Source organism: Amphibalanus amphitrite, unplaced genomic scaffold (genome assembly GCF_019059575.1).
Source record: "Amphibalanus amphitrite isolate SeventyFive unplaced genomic scaffold, NRLGWU_Aamphi_draft 001796F_arrow, whole genome shotgun sequence".
NCBI lineage: Eukaryota > Metazoa > Arthropoda > Thecostraca > Balanomorpha > Balanidae > Amphibalanus > Amphibalanus amphitrite.
This window is the reverse complement of record NW_024883289.1, coordinates 46,460-66,694: the sequence shown is the minus strand read 5'-3', so window position 1 is coordinate 66,694 and position 20,235 is coordinate 46,460. Positions and strand designations below refer to the sequence as shown.

Below are 20,235 nucleotides of genomic sequence, written 5' to 3'. Positions count from 1 at the left end.
GCCACTATCGGCGTCGTTGAGCTAAACGTTTGCGGTAAGGTACGGGCCATATCGAGCAGATGTGAGCTCGGCATCTAGCGACTGACTGGCCCGGAACGGAGCTCATCATGAGATCGTGAGTAGGCATGCGTGGAGACAGACAGCTCCCATCCGGTGAATTCAACCGTGGCGCAACTGGAGGGGCAGTGACCCGGTGAACGGTGACGTCACTACCGTCAGTGACCCGGTGAACGGTGACGTCACTACCATCAGTGACCCGGTGAACAGTGACGTCACTACCGTCAGTGACCCAGCGAGCATCTGACGTCACTCACTACCGTCAGTGACCCGGCGAGCAGTAACGTCAGCGTCAGTGACCTCCTGACGTCACATACATACATACATACATACACATTTATTTTCAACATTACAAATGAGCATCAGTCCGTGACCTGGAGGGAAGCAACGGTGCATGCCTTCAGTAAACTATCAAACAGTGATGGCAGTTGGCACAGTCAGTGAAGCGTCGAGTAGTAACTACACCGCAGTGAGGCTATCCCCTGCCAGTGAACGTGTCGACACGAGTGGGCCGCTGCAAGGGACAGCAGCTGCTCTAAACCTAGCACATGAGGCAAGCCGTGTGTAATTTCCAGCCCGTACAATGGATACTGCGCAGACAATAGAGTCGCCTGTCACCGGGACGGGCGGCGGGCAGTCTTGCCGGGCCAATGGGCACAATTAGAAGGGTCCGCTAAACAATTGGGACTAACCAAATTTCGCACGATGTGACCATTAAGTCGCACGGAGGTGAAAGTGCGTGATAAGACGACTGATGATCAGCTGTGGACCGGAAGCCGCTGGCTGGAGGCAGCGTCACGGGTCATTAGACAATGACGGTTCAGAGTGATGTGAAAATCACTTTATAACGGCACAGAGACCCATACGGTGGGCGGTGCGAGTAGCCCACCCGAACTAGGTGCACGTCTTTCCCAGCGTGCACGGGAAGCGCATGGCCGTGTGTCTGCCCGACGGGGCTGCGGAACGACCGAGGGAACTAAGCACACACTGTAAAAAAAACTTACAAGCCCCTCGTAGAGGAATTCTCAGCGCAAAAATAACATTGCAGGAGCGTGTAAATTTGGCTAATTTTAGGCTAGTTGCCGAGTAACAAGCTTGTTCGACAAGGCTGTGCCTCGTATGCATACGACCACCGTGCTCCACCTAGTTTGACAACACGCACGTAAATAGCGTGGGTAGTGCGTCTACTAGGTGTCATAATAGCCCCTGCCTGGTAAGGTAACTAGCCACTGCCTACTAATCCATACCCAGTAATTGTACTAGCCCCCAAGGCTAGTAGTGGTACTAGCTCAAGGCCAGTAGTGGCACTAGTTAACTAGTACCACTAGGTGCCACGGCTCGAGCCAGATAGTCAGCACTGCACTGCAAGGCGACTTCAACGCGCAGTGGAAAGAGAACACGCATCTTGTGACAGTGCGCCTATTCTTTCCTAATTACAATGTTTAGCTTTTGTCTGAGCATAAGAATTTTGATTAATTTGGTATTTCTATACCCAGTGGCGGATCCAAGGGGGGGGGGGGCAAAATGGGCATTTGCCCCTCCCAAACGGCATAATTTTAACATTACGCCTATGGACGAGGCATGGAAAGAATCGATAAATTGTTATGGTTTGCCCCCCCCCCCGCCCCCAAAAAAAAACTCTGAGCTGGATCCGCCACTGTCTATACCAACCTCAATAAAATAAACAACAGCTGTTTCACGATAGAAGGCAAAGTGCCGCTTCACGTCAGTGTTGCATGCAACATGCATCAGGCATCTCATCGCAACGTCTATATATATCTGTGACATCGTACACCGTTTTTCCCGGCCAAAAGAGAATGCGCAGGCTTCGGTTCCCTTTCTTTTCTTTGTGCATCGAGCTGATGGATGCATCCTGAGTCTGATTTCGATCGTGACTTACAAGGCCTGCCATAGCTTTACTGTCTTTCACAATCAGTCACAGCAATGCAAGTGGACCATGCTAACTTAGAAAGGGAGATGGTGAGCGGGAGCCGATCTCCCCAGGATCTTCATCAGATGTGCCATTTCACTGGATGGGTGGACTGTTATCGCTTCAGAAAGGGAAATGCAGGTTACCGATGTTTGACAATGCTGCACAGTCGGCCCGTTTATGTAATGGCATGAAACATGGACAACATCGACTGGATGGTTATCATACTGATACAGAAAGCAGCTGTTACTATACAGACACAGCAACAGGCCCGGTCGCCGGACTGCTATAGAAAGGAGGTCATGTCGTATGTACGTAGCAATGAACAGTGAACACTGAGCTGTAAGGACGTTTCATCAACGGGTGGATATCAGTGAAATGATTAATTACTCACTGGAGGTAAAAAAGGAAATCGTTTAAAATTGTGATTTCGGAGTCCAGCATATCGAAATAGAGCAATGACAACAAAAACTTTAAAGCGGCACTTGGCGAGTCGGAACTGGCGGCCTATAGCATGGTACTGCCGGCTCTAATAGGACCTGCACCGGTGCCGTTGCGCCCGTGATGTGTTCGGGCGCTCCGTTGACCTGCCACGTTCGAACGGCCGAGGTGTGCGGAGCCGGGGGTGCCTGGCACCGCGCCGCGGGCGTCATTGAGGGCCCCGGGACACGACTGGTGGACAGCGCCCCGTGAACTGACCCGTGAAATCAATGAGCGGTCAGTGAGGGGCGGGGACGGGGAAGGCATGCTGACAAAGAGTCGGGGATGGTGGCTTTGGGATCGGCAGACACGCACGGTGCCACTGATGTGTTCTACAGCAGAGCTAGGCAGCCTAGATATGTGTGGACAGGTGGTCGACATACAACACCATGTTCTCTATGCCCCATTGGTATTTTTGAATTGAAAGCCGAATAAGAATATTATGTATTTCAGCTCTTTGCACCGACGTAATTTTGAAGGGAGCTGGCAAACATAATTAATTATGCACGAGGACGAAGGTCAAGCATAAAAAGGAATAACAACCAAAGCGGCCTGCCTGATTTAACATGCGCTTCTTGGCTATTTTTCCACAAAATCCACAAAAAAATGACCACATCCGTCGCCGGTCAAACCAAAATAGCTTAACAACCGGTTACCAGTTAACATTCGACATTCGAGGGCGGGGAACGCCAGCATGGAGCACCCACCCGTGACTGAGGTGCGTGCGTGTGTGTGTGTGTCGGGAGGGGAGGGGAACCATAGAATACCGCTGTGGTGGAACGACAGAGGAGCTCACAGGGCGTCCCTACCGGAAGGACCGCGCCCAATCCCACCCCGCCCCACTCCTGTCCCGTCCAGTGTCCAGTGGGACAGGACATTGTCCCAGCGGGACTGACTTCCGGGAACACAGACTCACAGACTGGGATGTCGGTAGCAGCTGTGACCCTTCCATGTGTGCTGGTAGATACATAACTTCCGTGTTAAAAACTGAAACAATAGTGTCAATTCAGCCCTGTTTGGAACAAAGAGCCGAAAACTAATGTTTTGTTAGACTTTTTGTCCAGTCTTTCGCCTCTGGGCCCTTGAACACACGCAGTCACCAGTCGATTGTTTGATCAGTCCATACATATGTCCCCTTAATCCTCTCATAACGCAGTCCTGATTGAAATTTTATAAACAGACTGAAAGAGCCCTGTAGAATCTTGAATCCAAATTTACCATCGGATGATCAAACAGCCAGCAGCCCTCAGAATGGACATTGGATGACATTTATATCCATGGCAGAATGTCCCAAATACCCTGCGGCCGGCCTTCCACGTCACGAGGCTCTCCGAACACGCCTCAAACACCAGCCATCCACGGCCCCCTCTATTCTCTTAGGCTGACGAATCACGAGGGACTTAGTTGACCTAACACATTAAACATATGCGATGTACCCACACAGCAGGGATAGGTATTGTGGCAATTGGTCAATATGCGGGCTATAGATGCGTCTTTTCGTACCTACTTACTAAGGCTGGTTGCTTTGGATTGTAAAGAATTATTGCCATGCCGGCGTAATAGCGCATGCAATGGATTCGAGCTGCGTTGTCACTTATCTTTTTCAATAAAATACTTATTAATCGATCCAGTCGACACCTAAGGAGCACATCGAATAAAGAGCAGAAGCGTCCATGCAATAATGCACTGCATACTAATTTCTCTAATCGATTGCACTGGCTTTAACAACTATCACCTCGTTGGTGAGTCAACATTCCCGATCATTCAATGAACGGCTGTTTGACGAATCGCTCGCACCGTTCACAAACTGCGCTCCTTGACCTCTGCGTGGCGAGGCGATGGGCCGTCACGATGTTTGTCACTGTTTGTCGATAGAGCTCGACGAACAGGCAACTGCCACGTCACAGCGCACACCCACTACGGTAATAGGAGCGCGGCAACGAGTGTATAACGGCCCGTCGGCAGTGCCGCCGATCAGACGAAGCTATAGCTACATATGACGCGATCACTGGAACAGGCTACCTTTCGCTACGAGGCAGCTACCGGATGTAACAGGTCGATGAGTTTACCTACATGTCCACCCTTGTTTTGAACGTCTAATCGCGAGGCTGTTCATCACCTTTGAGGGCCAATACAGCATAATAAGGAGTGAATAAAACGCCAACCCAAGCCTCACCGTAAAATAACAAGAAAGATAAACGGATAATCGATGCAAGAATAACATTGCACAAGAAAATACCATCAAATCACCGATAGTCAATAAAGCGCCATTTTAATGTTCCGGGGAAAAAGCGAGGCCAAGTGCAGCTGATATAGTAAGTACCCTGTTCAGTGACAGATTCTCACCCGTGGGTTCTTATTCAGTATGATCGCAGCCCGTCATAGGTCGGTGCGATCCGGTTGTGTCTCGGTTTCCCGTTTCGATGTCCGGTAATATCCAGCTGTTACTGGATGATGCACGGCTGACACAGACAGGAAAGTGAAACCATGGGCTGCAGGAAGCGGTGTGTTTTGCTCGGCCTCCATACTGCATACTGCAGAACAATGGTGTCTCCGGAGCAAAGTGGTGCTGCGGCGGCACGATTTTCCTCCTTTTACGAAAGTGACGAAAAAGCGTTTTTCATGCAATAAAATGCGGTAAATGCAGGTCATCTCAGATTTCAATGAAGCCACTAGAGCCATGATATGAAATATTGCAGACTCCCGCTCCCACTTTGCAGATTGCGAGGCGAAAGACGAACTCAATGTATTGATTGTTTCTTGCACCCACACTCACGGTTAAAAAATTGTCGCTTTGAATCAACAGCTTATAAATATTACTTATTGCCACGGCCAAGAGAGCAGATAATATGGTTACTTAACAACATAAAAGCTGTTACTCTTTCATAAGAACATTTTGTTACTTGATATATAGAAAGCAACTGATGATTCTGCAATAACGTCACTGAAGGCGCCGCTCAGCAGTGAGATAATAAGGCCTCCTATACCGTCTGTGGATGCGTTCAGTTCGGTTTAGGATACAACAGCTAAGTTCGTTGGCGCGGTGAAATCAGAAAGTCATTACAAATACCGACCCGTCCCCGTGTGCCTCCGGCCTCCGGTCAGAAGTGAGACAGTGAGTTATCTCTGTGCGCGTCGGTGAGGTTCCATACCCTCATGTGTGGACCGGTCAGCGCAGTGGTGGGATAGCCGGTTGTCTTACCGTCGCTGCGGGCGCCGGTGAGCGCCAGCCGCTGCTGCTGCTGCTTGGCCGACTCCAGCTGCGCAGCCAGGTCGTTGGTGTGGACGAACAGGAACACGGTGACGGTGAGCAGCATCAGCGCCAGCATCTCCGACAGCCTGTGGCAGAACACGACGAACACACGTCAGACCACGGTATACCGCCCGACAGCCGCCCAGCTGAGTCTTAGCGGCAGCCGGCAGCATCTCCAACACCCTGTGGAAGGGCGTGACGCACACGTCACACCAGGACACCGACCGACAGCCAGCATGGCTCCGACCGTCTGCCGAAGGACCCGACGAACACAGGTCAGACAGACCACGGTATACCGACGTCCGATCCACTGAGTCATGACGACAGCAATTATTTATGTTGTACAACAGGCATCCACAGGACGGCGCATTAATTGCGGGGACGTTCAATGTAAGTTCTTCACTCACACAGCTGTTTTCCTGCGAACTTTGACTCATTTGACGCCAAGAATATTTTCTTATTTGCTCTGTATTCGACATATCGTGCAGTAACGGCTGCTGCTCGGATGATACTCGTGCCATAGAAGCGCTTGAGCATTGCACAGCTCTTTATAACTGGACGTTTAAGAACTGTTCGTGAACATCAGCGACAATAAGCGTCAACACCGAACGGAAAGACTTTCTTGAACGCCAATATGCAGGCATCAAACAAACCGTGCCATTTCTAAGCGCTGGAACAACGAGGTTATCTTTGGAGCGAAAGTGAAATCAAGGCCGGTGCTATTCCAGGTGGCACAGACATCAGCATAACCATCGGACTGTCTCCTCGCCACAGTCTGTGACGATCAGCCCACTGCCGTGGCTGCAGTGTCCACGCTCAGCCAGCAGCACGTGCTCCACATGGGCCGGCCAGCGCGGGTCAGCGCGCACTGCGCAGTCCAGGTCACCGGGTCGCCCGTGTCGCCACCGCGCCGCCTGCCGCTGCACGTGCAGAGAGCGCCCCGGGTGCCGGCGCATCACCGACCGCCAGAAGATCGCCCCACGTTAGAGGCCGGCGGGGGAGCGGGGTCGGTCGGTTAGTTACAGGCCGGCGCGGAGCAGTGCTGAGAACTGCACACCCGTCTTTGGCCGCCGGCGATGGCTGCACTGTTGCGAGGGGCGGCTGGACCACCTGTTCAGCTCGGCACACGGGGCGCCCGCGGGCAGGGTGCACAGACTCGGACGGGGTGGTCGGGTGAGTGACCTTGCCACCCTCTCTGCCCCTCCCCGGTCAGAGAAGCCTTGCTTGGACGCCCAGCGGACGCCAAGCCATAGGAGGGACTCGTTGATATTCGGTGGCCGTGACGTGGCAGCGGGAACGAGCGCGGTATGACGTGGGGGCTCATGGGAGTTTACCGCGGTTGTACCCGGCTGAGTCCCAAACGCAGCAGTTACTGAAGTATTAAGTAACTGCTGCGTTTCAATAAATTGATTGATTGATTGATTGATTGACTTCGGCTGGGCACTGGGCAGGGCCTCGGGCACAACCACGTGCTCTAACTCGAGCCTCTAGCAACAACGTGCATACCGCTTTGTGCAAGATGCATGTGACATGCTATAGTGCGCACTGCGCAGTATAGGTAACTTTGTCCCACGCCCTCTGGGACCCCTCCCCCTTCCCCCAACGCACGAGTGTCGAGATACGTGGTTATTGTCTCTAGTTAGTGCATGACAAGTGTCTTGTACTTACATACAAAGCGCGGGCATAACCATGGCTTTGAATTGTGCTTACAAGTGACATGAGGTGAACCAATCCTCTCTGTAACAGCCCGCAAACTAAATTGCAGAATGATTTCGAAACATCAGACAAAACGGAAAGGGAACAGTGTTTACAGATTTCGATGGTTACTAAGAATTCGTGTCGTGTTCCGACGGCTTCACGACGCCGTGACATCCTACCTCAATAAACGGCACGTGACTTCGCAAAAATGCGCTATTCATGCAAACACACCACGCACTAAGATACGCCCCACTGGATAGAGACGACTGTTGGTTGGATGGAGAAAGCGGCCTGCCTCGCGCGGCCCTTCGCCTGCGGTCACGGGTCAGATAAATACAGCAGAAAGACCTGCGGTCGCCGCTCCGGCCTACACGCCGGGTCGGGCTTATTGTGATCAAGATTACTATTGTGATGGCTGAACGGAGCGGAGGAAGGGCGAGGGTTAAGATGGCTTACTTTCTGGCACCACTGCTCTCGCTATCCGATCCAGGCGCAGATCAACAACCACCATGTTTACATCGGTGACTGGGTGTTTAAAGGTAGTGTGCCACCTTTGAAAGATTTCCCGTTTTATTTTTCCTAGGATAAGAAGCTTCTGTTTTTACCTAATATCGCAAAAAAAATCAAAAATGGGCCTGGAATAGTGCCTTTTTCGCCTAAAAGTTTTTCGGTTTTTAGATACCTATGTATAACAACTGTAGTGGGCTCACCTGCAAACAGGCGTCGGGCAACAATCGCGAATGCGGCGCACTTGTGACAATAAGCAAAGGTCATTATAGTGTTACGACCATACGACGTACGGGAATGAGTTATCAGCTGTCTAATCGTAGACAACACAATGTCGAGCCTTAAACTGTAGGGGAAAGTGGGTGTATTGCGCCCTCCTAACCAATTGCGCCCACCCACATTCCCACGAATTCAATGGCATGTTCAGCATTTTGTTTTCAAAAACATTATTTTCACCACTGGATAGTTCCTTTTATGGCCCAAGCTCTCCGATGAAGCCAATCAGCAAGGCTCATTACGCCATCGAAGATATTACGGCGCTTTCTTAACTTTTTTGCAGCATTTTGAACCGTTGGCTATAAAAATAGGCGATACTTGTGTGATTTTGAGAGTGATATTTGGAAAGAAAAGTCCTTTTTTCATTATATTTCACTGAAACAGTAAACATCCTTTAGCATCTTTATGGTAACTTCTACGCTTTTATTAAAAAGTACCTCAATTTTAATTGCGCCCATGGCAATTGCGCCAGGGGGGCGCAAATAGAATAATGGTGTAGCTATTGTATCACGACAGTATGAATGCATCATTAACTGATTGCAATAAAGAAGGAGTTTTATGTCAGGCAGGGGAGCAACCCGCCATTGTCAGTCCAAAAATTATTTCTCTCATCGAACTTATAATGTAGCTACCATTTGGGCTATGAACGTGCGGTGTAATTGACAAAATACGGCATTTTTAACATGGACACAGGCGTGAGAGGTGACAGCTATGATACAAAGTAAAAACTGATGTCAAAAAAGTTGTAGAAGCAATAAAAAATATTAATTTTGAGAGAAACGATTGAAAATATAACCGTCTAGGCGCATACGTTCATATATATCTAGTCGGTTACATCAAACGTTTTCGTTCCACTTCAGAAGCATACCGGACACAAGTAAAGTTATTTACCTGCGCAAAAAAAAACATCGCAATTTATATCTACATTTATTATGTATCGAGCTTGATTCACATAATACATGTTCAAGTAAGCCACAATGACATAGAATGCCGGAGTGTACACTGAAAACCAAAATGATTCTCCTGATGCCCTGGTCATGGGCATTTATACCCGCATGATTCCCTTTTGATCCTTATATTATACCCATTTTTTCATTCCCTTCGATTATGCAGGCATCACAGAGGGAATCAGAGTCCCCAAATATGTCTGTAATACTCCCATAGTATACCAGTGGCGCTGATCCTCTCGATAGAACGTAGATATCACCCAATTAGAACTGTAATACTCTCCAATGATTCTCAGCTACAAGAATCATTGAAGAATCAATACTGTCTCGCGATTCCCATTTGACTCTCTCATGATTCTCCAATTATGTCACTATGATTCCCGGAAAGAGCATAACTGCCATTTTCTCGCCGCCATGACAGTTTGTAACTGTGAGGTGAAGTTGACTGCGTTTCGGGGCCTGCATTTTCGGGCATTTAAGTGTGTGTTTTTAGGTCTGTGACTTTCGCAAGCGAAGTTTTTGTTCCTATTGCACTCTTTGATATTTCTGACACAGCGTAAAGGCAATATTTTCCTAAGAAACACAAACAGAATCCATCTTTATGCCATGGATGGACTGAGAGAGATAAAGAGAGAGCTGAGCTCATCGCTGGGAAACCTGCCACCAGGTACGACCAGCCTACGTGACTTTATGAAGACAATCTGTGAAAATACATCTCGCAGTCGAGGTAAGGACGAAATGCAGCTGATTTATTATATGTTTTTTTAAGTGTTTTTATTCTATATTCTTTTTTTTACTGCGCCGTGCTGGTGGTCTGAATTTCCCGTGTCGTGCTGGGGGGGGGGGAGGAGGGCGTTTTCACCCCTCCCCGTCTAATTCGGCTCCTAGGCCACGTAGCGACACGCGGTAAGCGGCATTCGAAAAAGGGTAAATAAAAATTGAAAATACTTCGGTCATTTTTTAGGTCAGGTAACCAGAGGTCATCAAATGTCAAATTTTATATATTTCAACAATTTTCGAAACACCCAGCGCATAACTCGGGAACCAATAGAGCTACAGCGCCGGGGAAGATCGCATTCGATACCTCTTTTACAGGCCTATCTGAAGAATGTTCTCAGATTTGACCTCAGGTCAACGGATTAGCCTCTAGAGGGGAAACTCCAAAAAAGCCGTATTTACAAAAAAAAAGTTTTTCGGTAATTGCTTTTGACTCAAATAAGTCACGACATCAATTTTACCAGCATCGTGTTACTCTCGTCGAGAAGCGTCGAATGAACTATAAGTTGACCTGGAAAGGTCATTTTGAAAATTTGACCTCAGGTCAAGGTCATGACCTGACCGGAAAGAGTCATGTTGCATATCACTCGATCCGTATCGTCGAGCTGAACACATCTGACATGTATATTGTTAAACATCTGACATGTTATCACCGCTCTAGCACGTCTCTATCAAAAGCTATAGTAAAAACTGCTGGTGACCTTTAATGACCTGATATGACGTCAGGGGCACAGAGAGGGGTCATGTGTACAATTTGCAGCTTCAGTGTGTCATATTTACTTATAAACCGATGTTAACCCGCGCCCTGCTGGGGGGGGTGTTTGAACACCCCCCTTGTGGTTTTTCGCGAATATCTCAAAAACGGCGGCGCGGAGCGCCGCCGTTTTTGGTACACCTTATCATGCATCAATTCTACACATGTTGTGAACATTTTAGACCGAGGCCATTCAAGGTCAGGTCACCAGGTCACTTGAAGTGACCTCACCTCATAAAAAGTTTCAATGTCTGTCATAGCTACACCGAGTGACCGATCGCTTTGAAACTTTCAGCGATTGCTAAGAGCAATAGCATGTACAAAATGTATATCTCAGAATTTTGATATCGATGACCTAAGGTCAGGTCAATTTTGCGACCTCCCCATTATAAGTCAATGGGAGAAAATTGAAATGCGTCTCTTTCGGACGAAAGACATTATAAACACTCCCAAACACTGAATTACAAGTGGTTTAGACACACTGAACATGAAAATGGTGTCCGTGACCCCTGTTTATGCCCTGAGGTCATCTTAGGTCACGAATGGTATAGTAACAGTTTTTCGCAAATAACTTTTGATAGAGGCATGCTAGAGCGATGAAAACACCTTAGATGTGTTCAGCTCGACGATACGGATCGACTGATATGCAACATGACCCTTTCCGGTCAGGTCATGACCTTGACCTTAGGTCAAATTTTCAAGTTGACCTTTCAAGGTCAAGTTATAGTTCATTCGATGCGTCTTGACGAGAGGAACACGATGCCGGTAAAAGTAAGCTCGTACAAGGCTTGGGTCAAAAGTTATTGCAGAAAAACCGTTTCCGAAAAAAATCGGCTATTTTTGCAGTTTTTGCCCCCTGCAGGCAAAACCGTTGACGTTAGGTCAAATCTGAGAGAATTATTCAGAAAGGGCGTTAATAGGGCTATCGAATGCGCTTTTCCGCGGCGCTGTAGCTCTATTGGTTCCCGAGTTATGCGTTGGCTTCTTGGAAATTTTCGATATTCGACCTGGAAATCGGCGAAATTTTGCCTTCAATGACCTCTGGTGACCTGACCTTTGACCTGACCAAAAAATTGACCGAACTGATTTCGTCATTATTTTTGACGCTCTTTCGAACGCCGCCTTCCGCGTATCGCTACGTGGCCCAGGAGCCGAGTTAGAAGGGGGGGTGTTCAAACACCCCCCCCCCCAGCAGGGCGTGGAAATCCAGGACCCCCAGCCGGGCGCGGGTTAATGAGTGTTTAGAACGACATTCCTTCAAATGAGGCACACTTCAATTTTCTCCCATTGACTTTAAAGGAGAGGTTGCAAAATTGACCTGACCATAGGTCACAGATATCAAAATTCCAAGATATAAATTTTATACATACTGCTACTCTTATCAATCGCCTTAAGTTTTAGAGCGATCGTTCAGTCGATGTAGCTACAGCGAGCCTTTAAACTTATTCTGAGATCAGGTCACTTGACGTGACCTGGTGACCTGACCTTGAAACTAGACCGGGACTTGAAATTTTTACAACAAGTTTATATTCAATAATGTAGAATGAAGTTAATATCCTGGATTGCCATTACAAGAATGCGTGTCTTGTAAAACATTGAGCCTCAAAATATCTTGCAAGATGTTTATTTTCAAAAGTTACCGCTGTGTCGGGTCAGGATGTCCGCTGTCCAGTGAAGAGTAATGAACATTTTTAGTACGCCTCAGATAGGTATGTTCTCCTGCTTTTAAATGGGTGGCATTGTCCCTTTGAATCAGTTAAGTCTGAGTTGAGTCAGATTACAACAATTTAGCATTGAGTTGAATACAATTTTGTCGCCGTGATTGTTCGTGAATAATGGACAAGTCAATCCGATAAACTTCCTGAGTCCAGTACTATCCTGCTTCCAGAACGTCAGTAAGTCAAAAGTAGTAAATTAAAGGGACCCTCCCACCTTCAAAAAAGTTAATGAATTGGCACGAAAGTGATGTCGCTCGGTTCAGAAAGAGCGAAAACGAATATCTACCAAATTTCATCGAAAAATATTCACAGGTTTTCAAGATATCAGACTTTTACTTTTGTTTACTTTTTGGGATCTCCGCTGTTCCTAGCGACTTTATTTGAAAGTGCGGCATTTGTTGCGCGCAAAGCAGCATATACCACCGCGTGCTACCCAACGTTTTAGTAAAAGATTTAAAAATCGTTAGATCTCCGCTGACGTCACAAATTCTAAGGGGGTATACCAATGCACTAGCCCCTTAGAATCCGAAAACTGCAAGTTTGAAATTCCATATCTCCGAATTAAAGCATTTGTCGATGTTGTGAGTGCCCAAACCGGTATTTGCAGGCCATGGCCACCAATTTGGCTATCTCAACTCAAAACTAATGTTAAGGTGGGAGTGTCCCTTTAACAGTGATGCTACGTGTTTGTTTCACAGAGGACGTGCCGCTCATCATTCTGCGGTTGCTGGGCGAGGAGGCGGCGGTCGTAGTGGATGCGCACTGCGTGCTGTCGTCAAGGCCTATTATCCAGGAAGGACCCTCTGGAGGCGGCAGCACGTTCAACGTGCTGGTGGAGGGCGCCATGGTGACCAGCGCCACCACTCTGGATGGAGCGCTGCTCCTCCTGGGGATGGTGCATTTGTGATTTAATCTGCGAGTGTCACGGGCGGTGCGTTCCACAATGTGGTTTTTGTCGCGACTCATCATGGGCCTGCGCCGGTGGAGTCGACTGCCAAATGCCACAGCTGGCGCTCAGAGAAGTCTCGCTGAGCTGCAGTGAAGTTTCGAGCATCGGGAAGTGATGCGTTGGTTGCGAAGAGAGCGGGGCGTGCACAGACGGCGTGTGTGTTTGTCGGAGTGGAGCTGCAGCAGGAGGGCACAGGGCTAATGCAGGGTGCATTGGTGCATTGAGGCACATGGGCATTGAGCGTGTTTATGTGTTTATTTGTAATCCCAAGCTGGGAATCACATTTTTCATTCATTCTTTATGATTACGTGACTCAACAAGAGGCTGTGAATTGCATTCTTGCAAGTACATTTGAAATAATACATGCCACATTTGTAAGATCCATGTTTATATGTTATGCTTGTATTCCTCATTTTGCCAGTGAGAGTCGCGACCCGGGCATTTTGCGGACTCAAGGGGGAATATCAAGGGTGATAATTGGGGCATTATGAGAGCATGTAATGGGGTATATCGTAAGCATCAATAAAGCATAAAGTGGGATTTCTAGAGGTAGATTAGGAGTGTGATGGTGGCATTATATGGGCATCAAAGGAGAATAGACGCAATTCTGTAAGAATATCTGAAGAATATATGGGGTATTTTAGGGTGCTCGCAGGGGAAGAATCGGGGCATTGTCTGTATTCTCCCTAACTCCCTTGTGGGAATATTTGAAGAATTTTGGCAGAATATTTTGAGGATCATAGAGCGAAAAGGGGAATACTTGAGGTAGAGAACAGGAATATTTGGGGTGTTGTTTTGGACCATTCTCCCATTATCCGTCAAAGGGAATCATTTTTGTTTTCAGTGTATGCATTCCGTCTCCTTTGCTTAGCCATGTTAAAGGATAGGGCGCAATTGGATTCTAATTGCGCCATCCCCCTGGCGCAATTTACAGCAGTTGTTGGTAAATGCGCCCTTTTGCATGTTTCTGAAAAAGCAGCTGTCAGAAGCAAACGAAACATTCTTAATTGATCGGGAGGCCCTTAAATCGTAGCCAATGAGTTCCTCTTTAAAATGGTTACCAGTGCATGCTTACATCTCCAGTGGTTTTCTTACAATTAGCGTTTTTCCTTAAGGTGGCGCAATTCACCCTCCTTTCCCTAAGCCCGTATTGTATTGTTTCTTTTATTTGGCTGTCGAACATTATTTATGGTTTGAAATATGATTTTATGTAAAATAATTGATATGAAAAAGCCGTCTTATAAGTTATGACCCCATTTCACCACACGCAAGTGGCAGAAATGACAATGATCAGCTGACGCATTTTTCTTGGCCGAAGTCAGAGCGCGCGGCCCGACGCACCACGCGTATTTGGAAATTCCGACCTCGACGAGCATCAGAAGCCACCTAACAGGCGTGTTCGAAACCGCAGGAGATGATGATGAACGGGTTTATCGAAACTTGATTGGATGAGCATATCGGTAATAGCGATTTCAGTGTGTGCATTTATTGTTCATAGTGGTGTGAAATGTGGTTGGGGTACGACCGACAACCCGTCGGGGCGAATTTCGCACTGGGGTACTCAAAATTTGAAGAATTTAAGACGTTTCCATGAGTTTTGAAGGTATGGGTAAGTTCTAAAAATCCGGTTCTCCTTATCTGGGCCATTAACTCCATACGGTCCAAGAAAGCTGGCACACTACCTTTAAAGGGACACTCCCACCTTAACATTAGTTTTGAGTTGAGATAGCCAAATTGGTGGCCATGGCCTGCAAATACCGGTTTGGGCACTCACAACATCGAAAAATGCTTTAATTCGAAGATATGAAATTTCAAACTTGCAGTTTTCGGATTCTAAGGGGCTAATGCATTGGAATGCCCCCTTAGAATTTGTGACGTCAGCGGAGATCTAACGATTTTTAAATCTTAGACTAAAACCATCGTTAACACGTGGTGGTATACACTGCTTTGCGCGCAACGTCTGCCGCACTTTAAGGCTGCCAAATTATTGCTTCCAAATAAAGTCGCTAGTAACAGGGGAGATCCCAAAAAGTAAACAAAAGTAGAAGCCTAATATCTTGAAAACCAGTGAATATTTTTCGGTGAAATTTGGTAGATATTCGTTTTCGCTCTTTCTGAACCAAGGGACATCACTTTCATGCCAATTCATTAACTTTTTTGAAGGTGGGATGGGAGGGTCCCTTTAACATATCGAGACGATTTGCAGTTTGCACAGATTATCCGGCAATTGGCATGCCTTCATATGCCTGATAGACGCATAACTACGTGCCTTATAAGATGACGTGACAGGTCTCTGTCACCCGTGACACATCTCACTCTCCCATACGGCCAGTCGCCTGTGGCTCCTATGCGTTCGTCCGGACACGGTTGACCGGCTGTGACTTGGCTCAGTGCAGTGGCTGGCCGGCGCTGGATCTCGGAGCATTCAGCTCCGTTAGAACGTCCATCATTAGTGGAGCGAGACGCGCTCAGATACTGATAGGCAGCACGGAAAGAGACAGAGCCGAGGTGGCACGAGAAGAGGCTGAAGTCAGTACACAGAGCGATCAGGACAGCATTGAGAGGGACCGGGTCAGCAGTGGGCAAACGGGACGACGGACGGTGATATAGAAAAAAAAGCCCGTTGCCTGAATATCTACGTTTTCCAGTGTAGCTGGAACTTGGATAGCCACCTTGCGGAAATAAGGCATGCATCAGCTTTTTCTGTTGATGGAGTCAGACGTTGCGTGTGCGTTTGCAAACAAGATCCTAGATGACTTAGCGGTATTACCTAATATCGGATGCTTAAAAGTCGTAAATAGGTATCAGACTCTAGTTCTTTGGTCATGAGCTATAACCATCAAACGGTTCACAAAAAGTGGCATAGCCGTGACGGTGGTTATCTAACGCAATTCAATGCGTTATCATCGTAACGTCATCGACGGCCATTAACCCCACGACCCGACGATGTCTCAGAGTGGTCTGATAATGTCCTCATGGCCCTGGTCGTTCAGTATTCTGAATCGCGCTCGATTGGAGGTGCGCCAGTGACCGTGAATTGCAGCGAGCTTCCGCGGTGATTCCTGAGTACCTAAGGTGAGCGAAATGCGGGGATCTGCGCACGGACAGCTGAACCAAATCCCTCCGGAGTGCGTCCTGAGCCCAGTGGAGATGCAGGCGTGCCAACTAATTGATTCCCGTGACCGGCAGTCGGGCGTTGCGTGTCGAAAAACGGGCCAGCGATGCACGCTTCGTCTGATGCATCAACAAAATGGGCAGCGGGAGCGAGAGCACACGCTTCGATCAACTATCCGGTCACTCAGGTCAGCTGCAGTGAAGTTGTGTCGCCTCCAAAAGAACCGAGAGAAGAACTAACAAGCATGTGTAAGCGAGTGACGGTTCGTAAGCCCGTTACTTTTTTTGTCCAGGGTTTACCTTATCGAGTCAGTGTCGTGTCAATAGTTGTGGGCAACCATCAGTGGATGATGCAGCCTTGCATGGGAAAAGGTGTTTGGACAGAAAAGTCACATGTCTCATATGTTTATAGCCTACATAAGAAGCAGGCAAACACGCATGGAAGCCGCCTGGACAGGTCGATTAGACAAACTAATAACCCGTTGCCTTCCTTTGTCTGCCGTCGTCAGCTCATGTCAATGCATATCGGGGACGGGTAGCCGATAGTAGCGACATTGCGCACACCTCCCCCACCGTCTACATACGTGTATGTATACTACCGCGCGGCCCCTCCCGGTTGGGTTCGCACGGACACCCATCGTCATTGTGCGGACATGACTAATGCATCGGCGGGAGAGTGTCGGCCGCTGGTCCCGACGCGAGGCGCAGAGTGGGTACAAATTGGCGGGTGTCGATGGGTGAGCTCGCTGTGGGTGTTATTGGGCCAAGAGGAGCGCCCTGGGATCGCCCCAGACCGGGAGGAAAATGGTAGAACTCGGCGAAATAAGATTCAAATGGTGTGCAGCACAAGGCAGGTAATATCCCGAATGCCGTCATCATGAAAACGCTGTTTTACATGCAATGTACAATACACAATATTGCTTGGAAGATGTCGGATAGCTTTGAATATTATCTTAACTGTAGGGTATGGACTTTCTTTCATTGGTGTGTCGAATTACGACTTACTTCTAAGTCGTAATTTACCTAATCCTCTAACCAGTTCTAGGAAAATACTGCCATATATTGTCCTCAGAAGGACAAAACGGACACGGAAAAATTGCTCCACCAATGACTCGGACTAAAGCTACAAAAATCGCATACAAAACCCGAGCCGGAGGAAAGTACCGCCTCACGAAGTGTAGCGCGGCACGTCGGGCCAATGTACCGGCAAAGACAAGGCGCCGGCGGCAGTGACGCATGGTGTGGAGCGGGCGGCACCTTCCGAGCCCGGTAAACCGCGACCGACGCCATATACCCGATACTCTGAAATCTGTCAGAGGTAAAGCACTGACTGACTGCGTGTAGGAACGCGCGTTTTTGGTGTCTGAGGTATCAACAGGAAACGAATCGGTGACGCAGTATCCGCAGTCGATTTACTGGGACAAAAGTCAGAATGATTAGTGCCTAAAATATGACCTCTAGCGCTCTTTCAACTGAGAAAGCAAAATAATTCGAATCGTCTGTAATGAAAATCTCAACCGATGGGATGCCTGGAATGTGTATGACGGTTTCGATGCGCCCTGTCACGACTTGACACGACTTGCCGGTACACGAGTATGATAATATTTAACACGAATGTGTTCTGTCTGTACCACCAACCGTGATCAGATCCACAGTAAATGTGAGAAACAACGTCCAATCGAATGCCGAAATGCTTGGAAACAATTTACCAAGTGCATCGCCGATGCCTACGAACCCTAAACCGAAAACAACCACGTAACCCACCCAGTCCGCTTCGCATTCCAAACTCGCACCTGCATGGGCGCTGGATGGTTCCACCCAGGGCACTAAAGTTCCACCTTGGTTCCACCTCTCGGGTCACAGCACCAGGACATGAGTGCGGCGCTCTTTATATGGACCGTCGACTCGGGCACTGCGGGCAGCTGACTCATGACTCATGAGGGTCTAAGTATCGAATATATTCAGAATATAATGTAGTTAAACACTTGATGAGAAGGCACTGGTGCCGTTTAGAAGTTAGAACAAGTTACAACTTACAACAGAAATAAAAACAGCCTTCGCTGTACTTGATCTATACCAAAAATTAAAAACAATCGAATAGTACTGAACTGAATAAAATTCACGCACATTTAACCGTTCTGGATCACAGAGAGCTCATTTCACCACCAGAAGGGCCTGAAGTGTTGCTTAGTTTTGACGCGTTGCTCGTCACGTCCGTTATGTTACTTATGTGGAGCTTTTGTGGCATAAATATTATGTGGTTGTAAGCTATAGCGCTTCGTCCATGGAAACGTATGCGTACAAAATATATACCTAACAAAAAATATACCAACATAGAACTGTAGAAAGTAGCACAATAGGTCACGGATGTGTTCATCATTTCATCGTGATCTACATTGTATCGATGGCCTGTGCGAGAAAACAGTCCTCAATACACATCAGAAAGTACATCGGTAAACCGCGCGGAGCAGTGCAGGCTGCAACGGTGAGGCCGAGCGGCGCGTGCCGCACGTGCAGTGTGCAGTGTGCACCCTGCAGCCGGCGGGATGGACTCACCTCCAGGGGACGAGCTGCCGCCAGCGGCGCACCACGTGCGTGATGACCTCCTTTACCATAGCGGTGCCGGTGTCGGCCGAGCGGCCGCGCGAACACAACCACCAGCGCACCTCACGAACGGAACGGTCACGAGCAGCCAACGATCACGGACAGACGGACTCACGACCGGGCGGAGCGGCCGACTGACGGCGGAGGGTCGCAGGCGCGGCTGCCGGGCAGTGGGAGTGCAGCTCGGTGTTCCTCGGACACTGTCCGCCGGCAGAGTGACGCCCGCGTCGACAGTGCGCGCCCGCCCGCCCTCCGACCGCCAGCGCCGCCCGCTGGAAGTGACGACTCCGGCGACCGCCGCCGGCCGGCGAACCGCTAGGTCGCCGCCGCAGAGCGCATGCGCAACGCCCCGGCCGTTACCTAGACGGGCGCAGACCGAGACCTAGTTCGGCTGAGACACCAATTACCGGCCGATGGACCGACTGCGGCCTACACAGTTCACTGCTGACACCGCCGTTGCTGCAGTGGAGCGGGATATGGTTTTTCCCCCGCCTCAAACTTTCGCCATCGTGCGAGAGCGGTCATCGCAGTTCATATGGTCCAAATTTCGCGAGGCGTTTGTCACACACCGAGGTGGGACTGACTGAAGGGTTGTGAATCAGCTCCATCCGATTGGGATCGCTCGGAGACCCTCCAATTTACTGCAGCGACTTCGGATGGCCCGTGCATACCCTTGGCGCGTTACGGTAGGCATTCATGAACGGCAGGGCCGTACAAGACGTTACTCAAATAAAGTAATATTAAAAAATACATTGCGGTTCATTCAAAAAATGCAAATGCAAGCCCGATGCTAGCTACGCCAACTGAACGATTACCTACTATGATTTCTAGCTTGATCGATAACGATGACGGTGCCTGGGAAAACATATGTGTAGGCACTAGGCAGTAGGCACCTATCGTTTTTATATCGGTTGGCAGTGATCTACTGATATGGTGAGGTCAATTAGTGACTCCTCCATCACAAGTCATAGCTCTTGAAGCGAACACCACCCTAGACGATAAAAGCCCACCATTATAGCTCTAGTTCAAAATGAAAAACTTTTGTATCGGATAGGATTTGTTAACCCGTGCCGTGCTGGTGGCTTGAGTTTTCCGTGTCGTGCTGGGGGGGGGGGGGGGAGACGTTTCACGGCTCACGCCCCCCGTCTAACTCGGCTCCTGGGCCACGTAG

At 48.6% G+C, this 20,235-nt stretch overlaps 1 protein-coding gene across 1 annotated transcript in view; it reads right to left on the bottom strand.

Annotated features, from left to right (window-relative positions):
- Positions 1–19,359, bottom strand: part of LOC122375209 (heparan sulfate 2-O-sulfotransferase pipe-like) — a 46,033-nt gene extending 26,674 nt beyond the window's left edge. The window contains exons 1-2 of the mRNA XM_043354466.1: positions 19,017–19,359; positions 5,670–5,806 (exon numbers count right to left, since the gene is read on the bottom strand). Coding sequence (XP_043210401.1) covers positions 5,670–5,806; positions 19,017–19,075 — 196 coding nt within the window. The 5' untranslated portion in view covers positions 19,076–19,359. The remainder of the gene's footprint in view (positions 1–5,669; positions 5,807–19,016) is intronic.
- Between the last annotated feature and the right edge of the window lie 876 nt (positions 19,360–20,235).